Source organism: Camellia sinensis, chromosome 6 (assembly GCF_055761805.1).
Source record: "Camellia sinensis isolate YWXY chromosome 6, ASM5576180v1, whole genome shotgun sequence".
Classification (NCBI taxonomy): Eukaryota; Viridiplantae; Streptophyta; class Magnoliopsida; order Ericales; family Theaceae; genus Camellia; species Camellia sinensis.
In genome coordinates, this window is record NC_138966.1 from 186,479,184 (window position 1) to 186,505,160 (window position 25,977).

Below are 25,977 nucleotides of genomic sequence, written 5' to 3' on the forward strand. Positions count from 1 at the left end.
CCGAAGCATGTTAGTAAGCAAATTGTATTGTCTTCTCCAAAATTTGATCTTTGACTCGATATGAGGGGATGCACGAAGATCAGTTCCAGGAAAAGCCAATATGATAAGCTTCTCCAATTCAGAGTAAAATCCACACCTAAACTGACCATTGTCAGCTTTCCATTTTTCACTGAACAGATCCCTCATGGCTCGGATCAACACATCACACTCTTTCGGAGTCCACACTCTACGACCTCTTGATGAGGAAGCAGTTCCCTTTCCCTTACCATTTTTTCGACATCCACTAGTAGCAGTTGTGTCATCCATACCTAACATGCAACCATTTTTAACAGAACAATAATTTTATTAAGACAACCAAACAAACACTCCTATTAAGTTATGTCTTCAACAAATAACTGAAACATAAAATAAGTTACATGTCTACATCATCCTATTAAGTTACAAGTCTCCAACTCACTACACAACATAAGTATTAAAAAACATTACATCCAATGAAAATAGTACTTAATTTTACATTCTATTAGCTAACCACTCATTATACATTTGGTTAGCTAGAGTGTCCCTCCAATTACTCCATTTGTCAGATCCCTCAATTGTGTCAATGTACTCGTTCCCTGTTTCTTGATTATTTGGCAATGTGTCATCTAAGTCTACCTCCAATGGATCCATAGGCATCTCACGTTTGATGAGATTGTGTAGAAGACAACAAGCTGTGATAATTCGACATTGGGTCTTGATTGGAAAATAGGAATATGTTCTCAATATTGCCCATCTAAGCTTCAGAAGACCAAAACATCTCTCTATTATGTTACGAGCCGCGGAGTGCTTCATATTGAAGAACTCCTCTGCATTAGTTGGGGCACCCCCTTCCCTCCAAGTGGACAAGTGGTAACGTTGTCCTCTATAAGGTGCTAAAAAGCCCTCCCCATTAGTATAGCCCGCATCAACTAGATAGTAGGAACCTGTAATAATGTAGGATTATATAATTACATAATCACATAATTTAAGTACAAGTCCAAAGGTTATACATAGTAAAGATATTGTGAAATGCAGCTGTACCCGTTGGCACTCTCAACCCATTTGGTCTACTTATGGCATCTCTAAGTACTCTAGAATCTGAAGCGGAACCTTCCCATCCAGGTAAGACATATATGAACTGCATGTCATGGGAGCAAACACCCAAGACATTAGTCGCAATTTCACCCTTTCTTGATCTATACCTTGCTTTATCTACTGCAGGAGCTAGCACTCTAACATAGGTGCCATCAAGTGCACCAAGACAATTCTACCAAAAATTACCAAAAATAAATTATTACTTATTAAATTGTAATTATGAATATTATAACTTTTATCAAACATGAAGAATTACTAAAACTAGCATTTACCTGAAACCACCTCCACCTATCATCTGTGCACCCAGCAGTTATTGGTTCAGGTGTCTTTAGTAAGACACCTTGCAGTCGAAGCACAGCCTTAAGGACATCATTGAAATACTTACTAACTGTTTGACCAGACCTCATAAAATTGAATTTGACATTTCGATTTTTATGGTGGTGCCCAAGCACAGTCAAGAACATAGCAACCTTTTCCTCTAATACAACATATTTTGAATCTGACACACCCTTTGTTCTGATAAGCCCACACAACCGCAGAAAGGTATGCCTATTCATTCGTAGTTGTTCATGGCAATCTATGTCATTATCTCTGACCAACCTATTTAGGTGGTCAAGTTGTTGTTTGAAAGGATTAGGATTTCTACTTATTTTCCTCGTAGCCTCAAATCTTTCCAATGCAGCATGCAAAACGACTATATAAACTCCACAAGTATAATTCATGGATGATACCATATGTTGCAAGGCAACATAGGCCTCAATGAGGTCCCTCCTACCATCAAATCCTTTATTACTTGCCATCTATGAAAAGAAATAGTGCATATTGTAAATTAAATAACTAAAGCAATCAAATAGATAACTAAATCAATGCTAACTATTATTCACAATAGCCCCATGTAAACAATTCAGATTATGTAAAATAAAATCTGATTCAATCAAAAATCAGTGGGTAAACTAACTTATTATGTAAACTAACTTTCCCAATATATAAAATCAGATTATTTATTATGTAAACTTATTATGTAAACTAACTTTCCCAACTCACTGGATATAATAAAATCTGATTATGTAAACTAACTTTATTTATTTTTATGATCTGGATATAAACTATTTATTTTTATAATCTGGATATAAACTAATTATGTAAACTAAATCATTCCCTGACTTCAAAATCTTCCCATGAACTTCCCTCCAAACTTTAAACATTTTAAATCTTCAATTGTATTAAACACGCTACAATAAGTGTAAACATCAGATTTTACATTGTTTTCACACATTTTAACATACAATTCCAAAGCTTCTTGACTACACCCACATCGTGAATAGCCTGAAATCATTTCATTCCATGGCATGTTCACTTCGCAATTGGTAAAGTTCATATCGAAAACAGATGTTGCATCAGATAAAGCCCCACATTTTGAGTACATATCAATGAGGGCAGTTCCAACAAGAACATTAGACTCCATACCCAATTCGGAGACACACTTGTGAACTTCTTTGCCTTTATCAGTGTCACCTAAATTCTCAACTGCCTTCAGAACAGAACTTCATTATATAAAATCTGGATATAAAATCAGATTATCTTTAAACTATCTTTTCCAATATATAAAAATCTAATTATGTAAAAAAATCAAACTCTTCATAGATTATTTATTTATTTTTATTTTTTTTAATGTCAAGAGTTTGATTCAATCAAATTCCTAGGCTTTACATACAAAACAAATAAATTTTTATTGCTTGAATCAAAGCCCCAAAAATAAAAAATAAAAAAAAAATAAAACAGAGATATAAATCTGGTTCATATAAAACAATGAAACAGAGACAAGGTTTTTACTAATTGAATCGAATTTGATAGCAAAACAAACAAAGCCCTCTTCTGTTATCTCAGTGGGTTTACAAAACAAACAAAGCCCTCGAATTTGATTACAAAACAAACAAAGCCCTCTTTAGATTGAACAAAAAGTTCCAAAAAACAGTGGGTTTATTCGAAAAAGAGCCAAAAAGTTTGAAAAGTTCCAAATCAATGGGTTTACAAATCAGTTTAAAAAATTTCTGTTATCTCAGTGGGTTTAGAAATCAAAGTTCCAAAAATAAATTTAGAAATCAGTGGGTTTAGAAATCAAAGTTCCAAAAATCAGTTTAGATTGAAACTTTCACAAGTTTCTGGCCCTCTTTTTTACAATTTTTTGTTCCAAAAAACAGTGGGTTTATTCCAATCGATTTTTGTTAGAAATCATACAAACAAAACCTAAAACCAGAAAATCAAAAAAAAAAAAAGAAAGCAAGGTAGAGGGAAAAGATGATAATCACCAGAATGAAGTCTTGCCAACGGAAATCAGTCACAAAATTTCGCAGATCTACACGATGTAAACCAGAGCCTTTTTCTCTTCTGCTGGATGTATATGAGCTGCATATATTTTCTGAGCCCTAGTCTGTGTATATAAGATAGACGAGGGTATATTGGACTTTTGAACTCATATCCCAGACGAAGGGATATGATATAACAGGGGGGGCTGGGATTGTATATCATCCAAATTTGGGAGATATACAATCCGAAGGTATATTATATCCCTTTCAAACAAAATTTGCAAACATGGGATATGTGGGTCCCATTGGATATCATATCCAATCCCAGTCTCCATATCCTGCAAACAAACAGGGCCTAAGATTGTAAAATGGCTTGTCCCACATTGATTTGGTGGGAAGTTTTGAATGAGTTTATAAGGCTTGGGTTTGATACTTGGGGTGTGCCCCAAGGGGTACCCAAGTGTTTTAGAGGGAGAGGTTATGGGCAAAATGGGCTAGACCTATTGGACCCAAAAATCATCGCGCGCCGCCGCCGGCCGTCCCGGTGAGCTGGGCTGGGCTGGGCTTGGGTCCATGGTGTGAGGTTGGGCTTGTTCGGCCCAATACTAATCTTTTTGGGCCAAAAATATTTGAATTTTATTTTATTTTGTATAAAATTAAACCGGAAATAAACTGGTTTGGTTTTTAAGATACATCCAAACAGGGCCCTTCCCGAAATAAACTAGTATGGTTTTTAACGTACATCCAAACATGACCCTTCCCATTTTTGTATCTGTTTAAATTATGAACCCAACAGATTCAAATCTGTTTGAATTTAAAACCAACAGGTTTCATACCTGTTCAATTCAAAACCAGCAGCCACCTTTACATCTATAAATAGACTAGCCTCCTATTTAGATTTTAATCAAAATTTTCATACTCCATCCTCTGCTATAAATCTCTGCATTTTGCTGCATTTAATTTCTGAAAGAAAGAGTGTAAACACTTAGTGTGTTCGTAAGGCAAACAATTTGTAGTGCTGCTATTGTTTGTAGTAGATCATTTCATCTTGAGAGATAGACATCCAAATTCTGAAAGCACCGCGGAGATGACGAATCTGTGTTAAGGACACAGTGTCAAACACTAGACTTGATCAAATTATAATTCGAACAAATTAAATCAAGTAAGTTATTTAATTTATTTTCATTGTTATTGTTATTTATTTAAATCAGATTTTAATTTTGATTTTGTAATAAAATAAAATCTGTTTTTATTTTTATTTTTTTTTATTTCGAGTTTGATTTTTGTAATCAAACATATTCTCTCATTTCCTTTATTTCTTTATATTCTGGTTATTGTTTAGTACACAACAGAATTTAATTTATTTAAATACAGTGAAGATTGTCCTACAATCTTAAGACAGATCCATTTTTTGGTATCTTCATTGTATTTAATTTTTTGATTTCATAAAGACATATTCTGGTTGGAAAAACAAATAGTGATTTATGTTATTTGACAGATAGTAGCAATCTACTGTCTCTTTTCTTTCACAACTAGTAGTAATATACTGGTGCCATTAACAATTGCAGAATATTAATTTGTGTTACAGAAAATTATTGTGATATTTTATTATTTTCTAGTTTTAGTAACATAGAAAATAAAATTATTTTGTTTTATAATTTATTTTTTGGTTTTAGTAAATTAAATTTGTTAATCAATCATGTAACTTTGTAGACCACTTAATTTTCAATCATTTGTGAAAAGATGTATGTAGTTATATCGTTCCATTTAATTGGGAAATAAATTTAAGAAATCTTTTATTTTAAATTATGTGACATGAGATGTTGTTAATAATTATTTTACTTGCGTAGTAGAATTTGTTAAACCATAAACCATTCTATTAATATGGGGGTGTATCTCTTGCATTAGTTGAGATAATTTAATTTTCTTCTGTCACAAATATTTTTTATAACTGTGACACTTTTTCGTAATTGAGTTGCAAGAATGTATACAATCAAATGGATTTTTTGAATTATTTGATTCTTAGACAAAATTTTTATGAGGATATGATTTTGTCAAAATATTAATTCTAATTTGTGTAGTCCTAATTATTTTGGATTTTTCATTTGAAATTTATGAATCATGATTTGAAATTTATGAATCAAGCACATTATAAACAACAAGTGATAGATGTTATATTTTGTTTTAATTAGAAGTGATAGGGGTGGTGAATATGATGCACCATTAAATGAATTTTGTGCACAACATGACATTATTTACCAAACTACAGCCCCTTATTCTCCATAGCAAAATTGCTGAAAGGAATAATAGAACCCTAAAAGAAATAATGAATGCCATGTTACTAAGTTCAGGTTTACCACAGAACTTGTGGGGGGAAGCAATATTGTCTGTTAATTATGTTCTTAATAGAATACCCCACAAGAAAACCAAAAGCATTCTTTATGAATTGTGGAAAGGTCGACCACCTTCCTATAAATACTTAAAAGTGTGGGGGTGTTTGGCAAAAATTGAAGTTCTTGTTCTTAAAAAGACTAAGATTGGACCAAAAACAGTAGATTGTGTGTTTATTGGTTATGCTCAGAATAGTAGTGCATATCGGTTTCTGACTTATAAATCAGAAATACCTGATATAAATGTGAACACTATTATAGAGTCAAGGAATGCTGTGTTTTTTGAACATGTCTTTCCTTACAAGAAAGCACATGAATTAAGTTCACAGAAAAGAACTTATGATTGTACACAAAGTCAAGAGACTAATGACAATTAAACACAAGAGACTAGTAATGGTCTTGACCAACAGGATTTAACTAATTATGAACCGAGACGAAGTAAGAGAGCGAGAACATCAAAATCCTATGGTCTAGATTTTCTAACATACCTGTTAGAAAATGAACCTCAAAGCTGTAAAGCAGCAATGACAGGTCCTGAAGCGTCTTTGTGGAAAGAGGTTATTAATAATGAAATTGAATCCATTATGCAAAATCACACTTGAGAATTGGTGGATCTTCCACCAGGTTCTAAACCCTCTTGGATATAAATGGATATTCAAGAGAAAAATGAAAGTAGATGGTTCAATTGACAAGTATAAAGCAAGACTTGTAGTTAAAGGTTACAGACAAAATGAAGGTCTGGGCTATTTTGACACATATTCCCCTGTGACAAGAATAACTTCCATTCGCATGCTTATTTCTATAGCAGCGTTGTTTAATTTATAAATACATCAAATGGATGTTAAGATAGATTTCTTAAACGGTGATCTAAATGAAGAGATCTATATAGAGCAACCCGAAGGGTTTGTAGTATCAGGGCAAGAAAAGAAAGTTTGTCTACTTGTAAAATCCCTTTATGGATTAAAACAAGCACCTAAGCAATGGCATGAAAAATTTGATCATGCAATGCTTACTAATCGGTTTAAGATAAATGCATGTGACAAATGCGTCTATGTTAAAAACACTGACCAAGGATATGTCATAGTTTGTCTTTATGTGGATGACATGCTTATCATTGGAAGCAGTCAAAACATGATCAAATCTACTAAGCAGATGCTTAACAAAAGATTTGATATGAAAGATATGGAGGTCGCAGATGTTATATTATGAATGAAAATTACTAAAACATCTGACGGATATGCATTATCTCAATCACATTATATTGAGAAAATTCTTGATAAATTTATCAAGGATGATATGAATTTAGCTAGAACACCTGTAGACATCAATCTTTATTTATCAAAAAATAAAGATGATGCAGTGTCTCAGTTAAAATACTCCCAAGTTATTGGAAGCCTAATGTACCTAATGAATTGTACTCGTCCTGATATAGCTTATGCTATCAGTAAATTGAGTAGGTACACTAGTAACCCTGGAGAAGACCATTGGAAAAGTGATCATTCGGGTTCTTAGATATCTGAGATTCACCCGTGATCATGGTTTGAACTTTACTCGATATCTAACAGCACTGGAAGGTTATTGTGATGCAAATTAGATATCGGATACTAAATATTCAAAATCCACAAGTGGATATGTCTTTACTCTGGGAGGCGCTGCTGTTTCTTGGAAATCCACGAAACAAACATGCATCGCACGATCCACAATGGAATCCGAGTTCATTGCTTTAGACAAAGTAGGGGAAGAAGCCGAATGGCTTCGTCACTTCTTAGAAGACATTCTAATGTGGCCAAAACCTCTGCCAGCTATTTGCATTCATTGTGATAGTCAATCTGCAATAGGCAGGGCACATAATCATATGTATAACGGTAAGTCACGACATATTTGTCGTCGACGTAATACCGTTAGGCAGTTATTGTCAAATGGAATAATCTCTATAGATTATATAAAATCTAAAGAGAATATTGCGGATCTATTAACAAAAGGTTTGACAAAAGAGCTAGTGTATAGTTCATCAAAGGGGATGGGATTAAAGCCTATTACATAAGAGTCATCATAATGGTAACCCTACTTATATGACTGGAGATCCCAAGAACTAAGTTCAAAAGGACAACTAAGTTATGAATGGCTCGCCAGAAATCACCAAGGGATTAAGTTCCTACCCATTCCTATGGTGAGAGTGATATCTGCAACATATGTTGTATGCAGGGGTATAAAGATAAGCTTTGCTTTTAATGATTACTTATATCTTGATTAAGGCATAAAATCAAGACGAGTATAAGGAGATACTCACAATAAGAATCACCTATATGAGTGTCGAACTGGGGCTAGTTTTATGAGAATGCAAAAGGCTAAATTCTCTAGAAACATTCATGAAAACCAGGAGCGTTCAAGGCCAAAATGAACACAACAGTGAGAACCACGATGTGTTAGAAGATATTTTGTGTGAAATTTATTATCTTGGCTTATACAAACGACTGAACAATTCAAGGCATCGCGTCCATTGGTTAGCCAGTAAGTCCGATAGGTTATTACTAGAGAAGGTTCAAGGCAGAAAACTACCTATCCTGATACAAGATATTTTCGACTTATACTCTTTCGATAAAGTCTGCATATTGTTGCATTTTCGTTGTCATCAAATTCCATTCATGTGGGGGATTGTTGGAAATAGTTATAAAATTCTAGATAAAACCAGAATTTTTTTCCTAAGCTTGGCCTATTTTTTAGGCGAGCCTCGTGCGTCGATTTTCACGGGTCAAAGTGGTAACGCGTTCTATGTCGCGTTGTGATTCATGTGGTATATTTGGTTGCTCAAAACCATTACCGAGTGAATGGGAAATTGAAGCCAAAGTGTGCTCCATGGAAATGGAGTTTTGGTGGAAATTTCTTAAGGTTATAAAATAGCTTGTCCCACATTGATTTGGTGAGCAGTTTTGAATTGGTTTATAGGGCTTGGGTTTGGTACTTGGGGTGTGCCCCAAGGGGTACCCAAGTGTTTTAGAGGGGAGAGGTTATGGGCAAAATGGGCTAGACCCATTGGACCCAAAAATCACCACACGCGCGCTCCGCGTCGCGCCGTCGCCGTCCGTCCGGTCGGGTGGGCTGGGCCTGGGCTTGGGCGCGGGTGCGTGGTGTGAGGTTGGGTTAGGCTTGTTCGACTCAATACTAATATTTTTGGGCCAAAAATATTTGAATTTAATTTTATTTTGTATAAAATAAAATTCAGAATTCAAATTAAACCGAAAATAAACTGGTTTGGTTTTACTGTACATCCAAACAGGGCCCTTTCCGTTTTTGTATCTGTTTAAATTATGAACCCAACAGATTCAAATCTGTTTGAATTCAAAACTAATAGGTTTCATATCTGTTCAATTCAAAACCAGCAGCCACCTTTACATCTATAAATAGACTAGCCTCCCATTTGGATTTTACTCAAAATTTTCGTACTCTATCTTCTGCTATAAATCTCTGCATTTTGCTGTATTTAATTTCTGAAAGAAGTGTAAACACTTAGTGTGTTCGTAAGGCAAACAATTTGTAGTGCTGCTATTGTTTATAGTAGATCATTTCATATTAGAAGATAGACGTCTAAATTCTGAAAGCACCGTGGAGAGGACGAATCTGTCTTAAGGACACAGTGTTAAACACTGGATTTGATCAGATTATAATTCGAACAAATTAAATCAAGTAAGTTATTTAATTTATTTTCAGTGTTATTGTTATTTATTTAAATCAGATTTTAATTTTTGATTTTGTAAAAAAAATAAAATTTGTTTTTATTTATTTATTTTTTATTTCGAGTTTAATTTTTGTAATCAAACATATTCTCTCATTTTCTTTATTTCTTTATATTCTGATTGTTGTTTAGTATATAACATAATTTAATTTATTTAAATACAATGAAGATTGGCTTACAAAAATTAACTTATATTGATAATTATAAAGTATTAACTATTAAATTATAAGTTATAATCACTTTCCCACCGGTCTAATGCGCTTTGTTCTTTGACCAAACTTTTGTCTTGGTTAGAAGACATACTACAGGGGCATTAAAATCAAATAAAGGCCATTTTGGTCAATTCGCACGAGTACTGTACGGCCCCAAGTACTTTTCAGGCTGCTGCAGCCTGCAGTTGACTGCCTTTCCTTGCCTTTATTGGAATTTTTAGCCAAATCGCCGCGCTTTTCTCTCTCTCTCTCTCTCTCTCTCTCCTCTTCTTCCTTCGTTGATTGTTGTTGTGAACCCTCAATGCCTCTTTCGTATCTTCATGGTCCTACCCTTCAAGCGCGTTGATTAACATTTTTTTTTTTTTTGAATCCCAAAAGAGTTGTATTGTGGGTTCTGATGCAATATTGGGTTCGGTCAACTTTTTCGCTTCTCTTTTCTCCTTTTTTCTGTTTCTGTGTTCTTTTTCTTTTTTGGGTTTTTGTGGGTTTTGAATTTTCTTTTCTGGGTTAACTTTTCAATTTTTCTTTTTCGGCGTAGGCTTCTCTTGTTTAGTCATTATTTTATTTAGAATAATTTGTTGGTGGGTCGTCGGTATTCCCCTTTGTAAATGTTGGGGATTGGGTCGTTTTCGCGGGGTTTACTTTCTCAATTTTTTTGGGGATTTTTTATTTGCACATCAAGAAATGGTTGGTGATCAAAGGTTAGGGTTTTGAGTAGCGAAACGTTTTTTTTTTTTAATATATTTTGTTTGTCAATTGGGTTTGAAAAGTCTTTAGATTTTCTAATTGGTTATTGAGGGTTCTCAGGTCAATAGTGGACAAATTTTGGAAATTGGTGTGTTTGGCTCGTATTGGATAGTTTGTTTTCTATTTTGTTTGATGTAGGTTTGATCTGAAGAAACTTAGTTTGGCAGTGTCATTGTAAGTTTCATCTAGAGGTTGCATATTTTGTTGATTCAACTATCTGACTTTTTTTGGGGGTTGATTCACATAAAAGTTTTTGATTTTCTTTCATCAAATCACTTGATATTGTTTTGCATTTCTTGTCAAATCTTTCTAGGATCACAGAAATTTCAGTTTATTGGGTTGAATTCGTGTGATTGTGTTGATTGATATTTGTTATCAGAGAAGAGGTGTTCTCTGAAATTAGGTTTTTTGGTGTTTTGGATTGTTGTTTCTTCAATTGGGGTTGTTCAAAATGGAGGTAAAACAGGATGAGGAAGTGCGAGTGGTTCCAAAAACGGTAAAGTCGAGCTATGAATTGGGGAGTTTGGGGTCAAACTCAAAATTGAAGGGTGCGGGAAGTCTTAGTGAAAAAAATATGCCGGTGCAGGGTAGCGGAAGTATTAGTAGGAATGATATGTTTTTCCGAGCTGACAAAATTGATTTGAAAAGCTTGGATGTTCAATTGGAGAAGCACATGAACCGGGTTTGGTCAAAGAACGTAGAGGGACAAAAACCAAAAGAACAGTGGGAGATTGATCCATCTCACTTGGATTTAAGATACTTAGTAGCTAGGGGCACCTATGGTACCGTATATCGTGGTACTTATGATGGCCAAGATGTTGCAGGTAAACACCCTCTTTCTTCTTTCTAACAATAATTTTTTTGCTTGATGATCTGTTTGATTACTGGGAAAATGGATTTCTAAAGCCTGTTTCATTTCATTAGAACCATTTTTTTTTTGGTTGTAAGTTGTGAATGAACCTAGTCTTTGCTTCATTTTTATGTCAACTAGCATTAGCTGCATGAAATTATTTACTTTTCACTGCTCTTCCTGTTTCTAGCTCTGGTTCTCTTGTGTTGTCATCTTTAGTTGTCAGTTTAATTATTTATTCTAGATTTTGCTCTATCAGGTTCCTTTCAACTTCTTTCTGAAATGAATCAACATAAGAAAAGGCTTGAAAGTAAAACATAAGCATTTTTAAGTAGTAAAAAAGAGAGAAAAAAAATAAAGGAAAAAAAGAAAACAGTTAGTAGAATTGAATTTTATGAACTACTGCCTCTAATTGGCAGCCTGTTTGGTTATTGACGAAATTTGAAATTTGCTGGTTAGAATTAGTCCATTTACAAGGTAGAAACATAGATGTGTTTGGTTATAAAAATTGAAATATCTAAAAAATCTACACATTTACTTTAAATTCAGTTGTTTCTCTTTGAACAAAGAATTGATTAATCTAAATTAAAACAGAGTTGAATGCACAGTTACTACCAGGCAATGGGAAATTGAATAACTGTTGGAATTTGGAAATTCATAAAATTTCTTAAGTATTGTATGTACATTGTTTTTAAGCACTTACTTTGCTGTTTCCCGGGATAATTCCTTCTTTTTCTCTGATTGATAAAGGATATAAGTTGAACCTGTAACCTCACCACTCCCTTTTAAGATGCCAAGCTAGCAATTTGCCATAATGCTACAATGATTTTGGCTTAATTGCTCCTTTTCCTGTTTGCTTTTAGCCTCAATCTTTTAATGTCGTTTACAAATATTACTAGTTCTTGCACGTTTCTCAATTTTGGTAAAACATAAGGAAATAATGTTTGATTTCAATAAACCAGAGAATTACGGGTTTGGATCTTTTTTGTTTGTTTCATGTAAAGATGTGAATCAGTTATGCTAGATTCATGAAAGACAGTGATGGCATTTGCAATCAAACATTTTAAAAGTGTAGATGGTCTCCCTCCACTTCGGAGTAAATTGGATGATGAAGGAAATTTAATTGTATACGTGGTTATGTGTAGGAGGGTTGAATTTCTACAAGTGTACCAATAATGTCATCAATGTATCATTAGCTATATTCTTTGACTTGAGTTTTCATTGAAGTTAAAGAAGCATTGGGTGTTTTAGTTGCTTACTTCTGAACTAAAGGTTATTATTGTTGTTTTTGTTATCATCATTTTTGATATAGGGTAAGCTTTCTCATAATGAAAACAATTATGAATTGAAATGAGGTGATTCTTCCCGGTCTAATGTAGGACAGTATTAAAAGGGTTTTCTTAAATGAATTTTGAATGGTATTTTAAGGGCATAGGATGCCAGTGGAAGGGATACATCTGTTCGTTTTGGAATAATTACAGTAAGTGAAACATGGCTAATAATTCATAAAATTGAAAATTTTGCAAGGTGTTTGGAATGGTTGTGTGCTCAATGAGAAAGCTGCATAGAATTCAGGAACCATTTGGAAATTCAGAAAAGTGTTTCAAAGAGTCACTCATAGCATGAAGTTATCTAGTTACTTCATACATATTAACATCTAGTAAGTCTAGCCGTTAGTAATTTTTAGAGAAATTGGCTGCTAACTAGAGTGAATCTTATTATCATTTGATTGGGCAAAACAAGCCCTCAAATTGTTTGTCTATTCTACTTCATATTAGCGTTTGTTTTAGAATTCTGTACTTCAGTGTCATCTTTTCTATTATATAGTGAAGCTGTTGGACTGGGGAGAGAATGGCATGGCCACAACTGCAGAAACTGCTGCTTTGCGGGCATCATTTCGGCAAGAGGTTGCTGTTTGGCAGAAGCTTGACCATCCAAATGTTACTAAAGTACAAACTATACTTTACCTCTTTAAATAATTTTCAAGGTTTATGACCTGTGATAATTGTTATAATGACAACTTTCTATATGCTTCCTTACAGTTTGTTGGTGCTTCAATGGGGACATCAAATCTTAAAATTCCTTCAAAAAACGGTGCTAGTGATAGTTCTCTTCCATCAAAAGCTTGTTGTGTGGTTGTGGAGTACCTTCCGGGTGGGACATTGAAAAAATACCTTTATTTGAACCGAAAAAAGAAACTTGCTTTTAAAATAGTGATTCAGCTTGCTTTGGACCTCTCTAGAGGGTGAGAATTTCACTTTCTGTCATTCTGAAGTTAAAACTGTGTAAGTGTAATTTTTCTTGATGGAGAACATTATTTTCTGAGTTATTTTGTGCAGATTGAGCTATCTGCATTCACAGAAAATTGTACATCGTGATGTCAAAGCTGAGAATATGTTGCTAGATTCCACTAAAAGTCTAAAAATTGCTGATTTTGGTGTTGCTCGTGTTGAAGCCATGAATCCTCAGGACATGACCGGTGAAACTGGAACCCTTGGGTACATGGCACCAGAGGTATTTACACATTCTGGAAAAAGTAGTTGTAGGGTGAAAACATCGGTCATATTTTTCAAATAACAATTTAAAAAGAACTGCCCATCAAAAGTAACAGATGAATGTTCTGATTATTTTTCATGTAAATGGTCTTAGGCAGCCGGACACCAAGTAAATCCAAACCAGATTTTACAAGTTCTTTTTATTTATTTATTATTATTTAAAAGTAATTCAATATTGAAGAGGTGATTTATTTGTCTCTCTGTCTGGGACCAAGTAAATCTAAACCAGATTTTACAAGTTCTTTTATTATTATTGTTATTTAAAGGAACTCCATAGTGAAGATGTGATTTGTTTGGTTCTCTGTCTGTCGCATATCTGAAGGAAAAATTGATGATCTACATTTTTGTAGGTTCTTGATGGCAAGCCGTATAATAGAAAATGTGATGTCTATAGCTTTGGTGTATGCTTATGGGAAATTTATTGTTGTGATCTGCCATACCCAGATCTTAGCTTTGCTGAAGTTTCATCTGCTGTTGTTCGACAGGTCAGTTCAACCGATAAGCTATTAATTGATTTATTGAAATTTCAAATATTCCAACTTTAAGAAACAATATTTGTTCTAGTACTTTTTCGCTCCCTTTGTTTTGGTGGAAAACATTTTTTTAGTATTTTTTGGTGTTTGGTTATGATGGAAAATGAAATTCATTGGAAAACGTTTTTCATGGTCATTGGAAAATAAGCTTACTGGAACAGAAAAATATTTCATTTTTGAAAGGTGAAACTTATCAATGCAACCACACTACCACTATAGTCACCACCAAAGTTTTAGAAGGCTTTACTGAGGCCTCGAGGCTAAGGTAAACCGCATTAAGGCTTTGATTTTTAGACTATACTTTCCGAAGGCTTGCACATCACAATTTGAGGCATTTGCCTTAGGCGCCTTGTGCACCTTTTGTGCTTAAGCGTATGAGAAGTACTAGAGGTGCAACTCGAGCGGGTTCGGTCGGATTGGGAGGTTATCCAAACCCAGTCCAAGTTGTGCTGAGACTTGTCCAGGCCCGAATTGTAATCCGAGATTGTTTGCACAAACTTGACCCGAGTTAAACCTGAATTGCCCGAATTGTAAATAAATTTTATTTATTTATTTATTTATTTTTTGGGCAGCTATATTATTAAATTGTTAAAATTTGACTCTATTTACATTTTTTTAAAGAAAATCATTAATAATATCAAAATAAGTAATTTATATAATGTAAGAGAGATGCAGTTATAGTAATCTTTACAATTTATGAGTAAGAATAAAAAAAGTAAGATTTTGTGTTATTTGTATATATAATAATATTCAATATGATTTAATAGTATAAATTACTTTAATATCATGTAATGTCTAATAATTTATATGTATATTTATTATTTATATATATCTTTATATGTATAATTTGGGTTTCGGATTATTCGGGTTGTTTGATGTCTTTACCCAAGCCTGTCCAAATTTAATTCGAGTTTTTAAATTTTTGCCTAAACTCGTATCGAATTTAAAAATATATTGTCCAAACCCTAAAAAAATTTGGGCTAGGCTCGGGTTGCTTGGGAGCTCGTCCAAGTTGCATCTCTAAGAAGTACACATATGAAGACGTTGCCTTAGTGTCACGATCCAAACCCGGCCCTATGGGTTTAGCACCGTAACCGGCCAGTAATCCGAGATTACCGAAGGCCTGCAGAACAGTAATACAGTAAAACAGAGTACAGGGCCTGGCGGAAGCCAATACAGTAAATAAATAGTGTCCATTGAGCTGTGACATTCTGTATGCAAAAAGGCTTTTCATATATTTATACATAAACAGTACAGAACAGTATACACAATATTTACAATCATTCAGACTAGGGACTCGACCCTAGATAACAGTACAGTAACACTCGGTCTATACAGAACAGTAAAACAGTACAGAAGGGGGAAAAACAAACAAAACACCCCCAAGCCATAGCATGGCAACTCGGAACCTCGCAGTGAGGCACAAAGGCTGGCTTGACAAAACTGGAGTAACCCTGACGCCTCTAGCTGCGGTCTGGTGCCTGAACACCTACATATATATATGAGCAGTGAGCTAAAGCCCAGTGAATAACATAAAGCGTAAAGGGGTTTAGAATGAATGTCCTTACAGTAATGAAAACAGTTCAATTCAATCAGTATTTCAGTTGTTCAGTACAGCAAACAGTCATATGTGGTACATCCATTAGCATAACAGTAACAGTAGGTCTTAAAAGACCGAACAGTAATGATGGCCATCAGTCAGTAAACAGTAGTGGCTCCACGAGGGAACCGACAGAGATCTCTGTAACAGTAACAGTAACAGTAACAGTAAACCGTAGGTACTAAGGATGCCACAGTACAGTTCAGAAATAAAGGACATACATTCATTCAGTAATACCAGTTCAGTAAACAGTTCAGTTCAGTATTCAAAAGATATCAGTTGAACATATCTTTACACAATTGTTACTCACAGAGTTCTGGGCTACAGTATGCTAGAGCGTGTCTCCCCAGTTGCCAACCCTACACAGTTCACAGGTTGAACACACTAAGCTACACAGTTGGGAAATATCATAACTTAATTCCTAATTGGCCTTGGTGTGTTCTACAACGATATCCTCATCTAAATGTCTTAAACTAGGCCTAAGAATGCCTAGGATGGGATGAGGATGCAAAGATACACTTAGAAAACATTTTGCAAAGTTGCTGAAAATAGGAGCTTCGCTCGAGCGAGACTTTCTCCGCTCGAGCGTAAGTCCAAAATCAAAGGCTTCGCTCGAGCGATTAATCCTTCGCTCGAGCGGTCTGCAAAACAGTAAAAATACTGGATGCTGTGATTTTACGCGCGATGGTCGCTCGAGCGGAGCCCTGGACAAAGGTGCTCGCTCGAGCGGGGAATCCTTCGCTCGAGCGAGGAAGCCAAATCTGGAATTTCCAGATCTGCCTCCCAAGCTCAAACCAAGCATTCTACCACTCCAAACTCGACCTCTTGGGCCCAAATTCTGGAAAACATAACTAAATTCAATGTATAACAAGTTTCAAAGCTCAATTTATGAATTCAAGCCCTAAAGGTGAGTCAATTAAAACCACATTCAAATCCATTTTCAAGAACAACATTCAAACATGCATGAATGAGTTTTAAACCAAATTGAAGCTCCAAAGCTTGCTCAAATGAGCTCATTTCTTTCCAAAACCAGATGAAAGCATGGTCTATAACAACAATATGAGCATGCATGTACTAATGTCCATGTAATTAACCTCAAAATGCAATAATACTAACATGCATGCAAGAGATGAGCTTCAATCCAACATGTATGCACCAAAACATGGCTTAACTCTACAATTAAAGCATGAATTGTGCAAGAATGAACTCAAGAACAACAACAAGAAGATGAATGTCCTACCTTAGTCTTGTATTCAAGGTCTAGGAGCTCAAAGTAGCAATCACACTTCAATTCTCAAACAATTCCAAGCAATTCAAGATGAAAACCAACTCCTCAAGTCTCTCTCTCTCTAAGGTCGGTTGAGGCAAGAAGAGGAGAAGAAATGTTTGGTTTGATCACATACGTGGAGTGTAAAAGGCTCAAGAGGTGTGATGTGGTGGCCACTAAGTGGCGGAACGGTAATTAAGTCCAACTCTTCAATTAGCTTATTTAATCTAATTTAATCATACCTAATCAATTTTCAGATAATTATACCATAAAATCACATTAAATATGAGGGTCACGGAACATCAATCGGTTTCTAGTTCGGCCGCCGATAAGGCCTTCAATTAGCAGTTTAAACATATAAACATGAACAGATAATCAGACAATCAAACAGATAGAATGCGATTAACTAACATATACTCAGTCAATTCAGTTTCAATTTCAGTCAGTCAGTTCAGTATTTCATTCAGTTCGATTATCAGTCAGTTATCAGTCATTATCAGTTTCGTTTAACAGTAATCGGTGATTATCGGTAATCGGTCAGTCATTAATTAGTAAACAGTATAAGGGTTGTTACACTTAGGCTCTTGTTAAACTTAGTCAAGTAGATGGGTTAAATATAAAAATGTAAAAAATAAAAAAAAGAACCTTTTTGCAACTAGATTTTATAGAAAAAATTAAGTAATAACCAATCCAAAAAAAATGCATAGTTAAGTGAGAAGTTTAATCATTAAAGTTAAGAATGTCAATTTCATTTTCAATAACGGCAAGTATCATTCTTTATAATGAAATGTTCGATGTTTTAAGGACAGTATTTTTTACCTTTTTAGTTATTTTTTTCACTATTTTAAAATATTTAATCTATTTACTTAATTTTAAAATTTAAAATTCAAAATGCTTATGCCTCGACGCCTCATGTCTTATACCTCGTGACGGGTAAACGTCCTGAATTATGTATTCGCCTTTAACAACTTTGGTCACCACCTCCACCTCCACCACTATTACTACTATCACTACCTCCCCATCACTGCTACAACCAATAGTACATGTGTTTCAAAGTTGCAACTGAACATAGGAAAACGTTTTCTATGGAAAACATATTTTAGAAAAAAAATTTCATAAATGTTTTCTGTCAAAACAGACGAAGTGTTTATGTTTGCATTTCTATTGGTAGTGTTAAGAGTTTATTTTATGTTCCAAAATTTTTATGTCCATCTATTCTGTGGGAGTTAATATTGCTCGATTATATTGTCAGAATTTGAGGCCAGAAATCCCCAGATGTTGCCCAAATTCTCTGGCCAACATCATGAAGAAATGCTGGGATGCGAACCCAGAAAAGCGCCCTGACATGAACGAGGTTGTGAAGTCATTAGAAGCAATTGACACAAGCAAAGGAGGAGGAATGATACCCGAAGGCCAGGGTGCTGGCTGTTTTTGCTTCGCTCCTGCTCGGGGTCCTTGATTCCTCTTATTCATTTGTACATGTCAATCATGTTACGTTTCCGCATTGTTAGCAGACAGAAATATTTCCTGTTTTAGGCTGTTCATGGAATTTCTGGTTTGTAGATTTTCCTTCCAACGGTGAAAGCATGTTTTAAGTTGCAGAGAAAATGAAGAAAATCTATGGAAGTTTCAGGATTTTCTGTACTTTGTATCACTTTCCAAAGAATAAAATTATCTGTCCCAGTTGCTTCCTGGCCTTTTCTTGACTGTGAATCATGCTATATTGTACTGATTTTCAAGATGTTTCTTGAATTTCTTGGAAAAATTTCTTTCATTTTTTGTATTACGATGTGTTATGTCAGTCATTTCAAAGATGTGTTGTGTCTTCTGTTTATTCTGATAAGTTTAGGTTATGTACTGATTTTCAAGATATTTCTTGGGAAAGTTTCTTTCATTTTTTGCATTACAATGTGTCATGTCATTCATATCAAAGATGTATGTGTCTTCTGTTTTTTCTGATAAGTTTGGGTTATGTCCCTTGAGGTTTTTTTCCTCAATAATGATTCATCCCATTAAAAATATCACCATTAATAGTACTAATGTATTAAAAAAATAAAAAAATAATAAAAAAAATACAACTCCAAGACTAAAACATCACATCATTAATGGCGGGATCCACTGCCACCTAATTAGTGGGAGCACTAATTAGTGCTTCCAAGCATTTTTCTTTTTTCCTTTCTTCTTTCTGATGAGACAATGTCATGTGTTAATCTAATTTGATATTAATGGATTAAAATAATAGATTTTAGCGTTCTAGTTTTTGAAAAATAAATCAATAAATATCAAATAATAAATAGTATAAAGGAATGTTTCACCACTACTAAATAGTCACTCATGTATGGTTTGATAGGATGTCAATGCAACTGACCAAGTGGAATCATCTGATTCAAGGAGTCATGCTTTTTTTTTTTTTTGTTTTGTTGTAGCCCATTGGTGACTGGTCTCAGTGGAATGCACATATTTGCAGCATAAAATAGACAAGACATGTTAATAAAACATTAAAAGAAGAGAAAAGAAAAAAAAAAAAAAAAAAGAGTAAGGTTTATTCATTATGTTTGGTTACAACTATTGTAAAGAAATTTAAATTTTGAGAGAGAGAGAGAGAGAGAGAGAGGGTAGTCTAAATGATATATTCAATAATAAATTCAAAAAAAAATTATAATCACATTAAAAGTGAGGGGATTTGGTGATAGCCCCCTCACTATCTAATTTGTCTTTCAAAAGGACAAGAATTATATAAGTACTTTTAAAACCCCCTAATATTTTAAAACTTATTTTTTTTACTATATTACCCTCATATCTATCAGCTCTCCTATTAAGTCATCTTCACTATATATTTCAGAGAAATTTTACTCTATATAAAAGTAAAATTTTACATTCTGAAACTAAAAGTAAAATTTTACTCTGTATGAAAGTAAAATTTTACTCTGTATAAAAGTATAATTTTATATTCTGAAACTAAAAGTAAAATTTTACTCTGAATAAGAGTAAAATGTTACACTCTGAAACTAAAAGTAAAATTTTACTCTGTATAAAAGTAAAATTTTACTCTGAAAAATGAGTAAAATGTTAGACTCTACACAAAAGTAAAATTTTACTCTGTATAAAAGTAAAATTTTACTCTGGTTATGTCAAATGAAAAAAACAGAGCAATAGAACCAGAGTAAAATTTTACTCTGGTTCTGTCAAATGAAATTAGATACAAAACAACAAAAATAAATAAAAAATAAACAAACAAACAAACAAAAACAAAACAAATTAATTAACAAATCAACATATCTAATTGAGAAGAAAAACTTCTAAAGCTCGATCAACAATCACAAATCTCAATGAAAAGATTACATGTGTTCAACAACACTCATACACACAAATATATATACATATATATATACATATATTCAAAACTCAAATCTTAGTTTAAAAAAATATGTATAACCAAACAACTCCACCTGCACTCTTCTCCACGTGGTCATTGCGAACTCAATGGATCTTCAAATTGCAATAGAAGCTTCAAATTGAGTCTAATTTCGCTTCAAGATAGCAAACACAAGTCTGATTTTGATTCAGTTAGCGAAGTCGATCTGCAAGTCGTTCAAACTTAGAGTTTGCAACCTTTAAGCCAGATGCAAACTGAAATCGCAATTCCAATTAGAACTTGAAATCCAAAGTTCTCATCGAAGTTGACTCAAAGAACAACGAGTCACAAGAGAGAACCCAAGGTCAGATCGCGAAGGACTCCAGTTCGTAATCGCGAGTTCCAGAAGCTTGAATTCGAGTTGATTGTCGAATCGGATCAATTTTGCGATGAAGTTCTTGGTTTCTTAGTAGACGCAAATTAGATTAAAGCTTCAAACTAAGCTTCAATTCAAATACACAGGTCAGATTGCGATTGCTTGAACCAGGTCAGTGTTCTAGGTCAAAGATTGAATGAATCTTAGGCTTAGATGAACTCGATTTTGGCTGGCCAGAGTCACAGAGACCAAGAAGGTGGAGAGAGAGTGGGTGGAGAAGGTGAGAAGATTTAGTTGAGGGTATAATAGTCTGAAAAAATATTTAAATAATAAATTTTGTCCTTTATGTAAGATTTTATAATTATGAAGGAGTTTAGAAAATTTAATTTTTTTCTTAATCCTTTTAACAATGAAAGTAAGGTAAAGGGGGTTTATAGCCAAATTTCCCTTAAAAGTGCTACTATATCTGTTTTATGTATATATATATATATATATACTGTATATGTATCAAAAAATAATTTGGTATGAATCCTTTTATGGGTGTATACCCTACCATTAAATTTATAACTTTATCATAAAATTTCATGATATCAACCATAAAATACGTAATTTCATCACAAATTGGCATAAAAAAAATTAAAGTAACCAATGTGGGTTAGCTTTTTGATTTTTTTGCTATTTTAGCTTGGAGCAAAAAAGATTCGTTTGAGATAAGTTTTTTGACTTTTTTTATTTTTGTGAGAAAAAAATGAAATAATTATGGTTTGGATGTGACATTTTATTTTATTGGGCTAAAAAATCTATTTTGTCTTTTTGTGGCTATTTTAGCCAAAAAAACCCATTTTTGCTTATGCCAAATGAAGGCTTACAAGCTTTTATAATTTCAAATACAAAAATATTTTTGAATTTTGTTTTGTTTTTAAATTTAAAATCCCTCCACATTAAATAGTGTATCAACGTAAAATTCAAAATTTTGCTACATTGGATTTTCGGTCAACTTGCTGGAACCATTTAGCAATATCAAAAAAAATAAAGCAAAACAAAAGAGAACAAGTAACATCAAAAAGTAAAAAAAAAAATAAAAAAGAATAAGTCACATCAAATTACATCTTTGTTTGCAAGTATCCATCCAAAAAAAAAAAAAAAAATTGAACACTTTTTTTGATTTTTGGACTTAACCAAACAAAAATTCTAAAATTTTCAAAAAAATAAATTTCGAAAAGTGGAACTAAATAGGTTGATTTAGTTTTCAAAACGAATTCTAAAGTAAAATGAGCTCGACAATATAAAAAATAAACTGCTCAAATTTAATGTCAAATTTGTATGGCAAGAATTTGACACGATTAATCCAATTAATTTAATTGTTGTATAAGCACCAACTTAGGTATATCTAATAATATTATGGACTTGTTTGGTATAATATCTTATAAATTAAAAGTTTAATAATTAAAAAATAAAACTAAAAGCGTATTTTCCTTGTTTTTTCAAAATTTTTTTTTTGAACTTATTTAAACTAAATTTGTCTCGTAAGTTGTAAGTAAAATTAAATAATCTTATACATATTTTTAAAATTAAAAAGTTATAAACAGTCTTGTTAACTGCACTAAACATGATATGTGTCCTCTTAACAGATGCGTGGAAATGCACATACTATTTGTCCATTCTTATTTTTTATTTGTTTTGTTACCTATTAAATATGATCGACAAAGTGCTAAAAAAAAAATACGATCAACATTATGTCATTTGTGTCGTTCTTATCATATATTGATATATGTATAAGCATCAAGATACGTGACACAATTAATTAAATTAATGTTGAAATTTTGATACAAACTTAAAATAACACAATACAAACATGACTAACACGACACGATTCCTACTCTGCCCAAACCTCACCTCTCTCTCCCCCAAACCCTCTCTCTACAAGTGATAAGGGACATTATAGTTGGACCATGATCTCATAGAGATGAGTCCTGATTCGTGGACTCTTTATCCTATCCATCGTCTTATAGTTGGACCATGATCTCATAGAGATGAACCCACTCCACTTGCATGACTCGTAAGGCACTCTTTATCCTTATCCATTATTTTTTTCCCAAATCAACAATGCAATTAATACATATTTTTGTCTGTTACACACAAAGTACAATGTGCAAGAGCTACAACATTTCCAATTCTAACTAGCCAACAAATACTAATTGCATTGAAGTTATGTGCACCTTTGCAATTTTGTCAATTCTTCATGAAAAATGTTTTACAAATTGATAAATTTTATGCTTTTTTTTATTAGTAGATGTGGCAAGGATAAAATTTTAAAATTTCAAATAAGATCCACTTTGAATAATATGACAGAAATAATTATGAGTGAGACTTTTTAACAAAATTTCTTCAATATTTGGAAGTGAATGCAAATATTAAGTATAATCAAAAAATAATTTTGCCTATAACTACCCAGTTCGGTGAAGATGGAATCTACCATAATAAAGACTCTAGTAGTTAAACAAGTTAACAATTCAATCAATTTCTCTTGGTTATCATTTTAGAAAAAAAATACAAAAATAAAACTATTTTATATAAAAATAAAATCAAAATGAAAACCTGAGAGTTCTAACATTATTTTTTTTCTTTAAAATTTGAAAAACACTATAAATAAAAACAATATCAAATGTACGTGGAACCGTATCTTTCTTTATCTCTCCTACTATAAAACCTTTTGTCACGACCTACTCTCCGTACTCAAGGGTTAAGTATCGTGATAACCAGTAATTGAAGTTACTTCCAGCCAATTCTTAAACAAATTACTAAACGTGAGCAGAAAAACGATATTTAAGTGAAGGTATCAAAATAATTATTGGAGTTTCTATTTTTATAACAAAATTTATTGACCAAAAAGACCAATATTTACATATGAAGAATAGAATTATAAATACTATCAAACTGCTGTGTGTGTCTATTCCACAGCTGTGACAACCCTCACCTCTGATTAGTGCTAAACTGTGATTGAGCATGATAAATAATCGATTAAGACGAAATCCTAGCTTGATTCCATTAGCATGTTGCTTAATTGCATTTCTATTTGTTTGTCATTGAATGATCTGTTTGTGTTTTAACTTTGAATTGCGAATTGAAAGCCTTATCGGCGACCGATTCAGAAATTGTTTAGTATTATATGTTAATTAGGATTTATATGATTTTATGGTAGGTTTCATTAAAATTCAATTTGGCATGATTAAATTAGACTAAATAATGTTAAATTACATCAACTTGAGTTTATTACATGATTGCCATTAGTGGGCCACTTTCAAAAGCATCTTTGAGGCTTAATTCATACATTTTGATACACCATTCATCATCCAACTTCTAAACCAAACCAAGAGAGAGAGGGAGAGTAGGAGAAAAGAATTGATTCAACAAGATTTGGCTTGGAAAACTAGAGGAATTGAAGAGAATTTGCAAAATTGAGCTAGCATACTTGGAATTCAAGACCTAAGGTAGGAAACTCACCCTCTTGAACATGAATTTGAGTTGTTTCTTGCATGGTTCATGAAAAGATTGGAGATTAGAGTCAAGTTATAGCCTAAAGAGTTGAATTGAGTAGCAATGTGTGCATGCATGTCCATATCATTGAGTTTTGAGATTATTTACATGAGAATTTCCACATGCATGTTCATATTTTGGTTGTGGTCCATGAAGTCCACCATGTTTTGAGCTCAATCTTGCATTTGATCATGTTTTGGAGCATTAGAGTTCATGGGAACTTATGCATGTTGTGTTCTTGCATTGTTCTTCAAGTTTCTTTGAATTTTGTGTTTAATTGGAAAACCTTTGGGCTCGATTTTATAAAATGATCTTTGAAACATGTAGTTTTATGGGTTTCTAAGTGTTTTTCAGAAAATTAGCCCAAAAGAATCGAATTTGAAGTTTTAAAAGTTGAGTTTTGTACTTGTAGATCAATTTGGAAATTCCAGATTTTTTATCCACGCTCGAGCAGAGAACTTCACGCTCGAGCGTACACTCTGAGTACATGCACTTCCACTCGAGCGTAGGAAGTCACGCTTGAGCGTGAAATGCATATGCCCAGAAGTTCATGTGTGTTGCAGTCCGCTCGAACGAGGTAATCTGCGCTCGAGCGAGGGTTTGAGTCTCACGCTCGATCGTGGGTCGAGCGTCTATTGAGTGTGAAAAACGTGCATCTAGTACTTTTTCATAAGTTTGCAGTCCGCTCGAGCGAGGGAAGTCACGTTCGAGCGGAGCCTCTTTGTCTGCATGTCCACTCGAGCGGGGAAAGCCATCCCTGTTTTCAGCAAATTTTGAAAAGTGTTTTAAAGTACAATTTTTGCATCATCATCCCATCCTAGGCATTCCTAGGCCATGTTTAAGGCATCTTAATGAGGATAATGTTATAGAACTACACCAAGTCAAGTTAAGGGGCTAAGCTATTAATCTCAAGCGTGTAACTTAGCGTGTGTTCGTTCTGCAACTGTGTAGGGTTGGCACCCGAGGACGCTGACTAGCCTGTCTGTAGCCCAGTACTCTGTGAGTAACAATGTTGTAAAGATACGTTTAACTATAATTATTTTTGAACGATTGACTGTACTGCTTTCTGAAATGACATTACTTACTGAATGAATGTTTGTCATATTTGTAAACTGTACTCGTGGCATCCATAGCAACTTACTGTTACTATAGTGTTACTGCTACTGTTACAGAGGTCTCTCTGTAAGTTCCAATGTTTGGAACTACTACTGTTTACTGTTTATGATGGCCATCAACTGACTGTTCGGTCTATTAAGACCTACTATACTGTTTTGCTATTGGACGTACCACGTATGACTGTTATGATTTCTAAATGACTGATATGGCATGAAATATGAGCCACTGATTGAACAACTGATTTACTGATGCAAATGACTGTTTTAATTATTGAAAGGACATTCATT

At 33.6% G+C, this 25,977-nt stretch overlaps 1 protein-coding gene across 1 annotated transcript; it reads left to right on the forward strand.

Annotated features, from left to right (window-relative positions):
- The first annotated feature begins 9,938 nt into the window (after positions 1-9,938).
- LOC114307023 (serine/threonine-protein kinase 52) lies at positions 9,939-18,998 on the forward strand. Its single transcript, XM_028252368.2, has 6 exons — positions 9,939-11,325; positions 13,179-13,300; positions 13,394-13,596; positions 13,691-13,865; positions 14,257-14,391; positions 18,559-18,998. Exons 1-6 carry the CDS (start codon positions 10,953-10,955, stop codon positions 18,763-18,765), a joined length of 1,215 nt encoding a protein of 404 aa, XP_028108169.2. The 5' UTR covers positions 9,939-10,952; the 3' UTR covers positions 18,766-18,998.
- Positions 18,999-25,977: the final 6,979 nt, after the last annotated feature.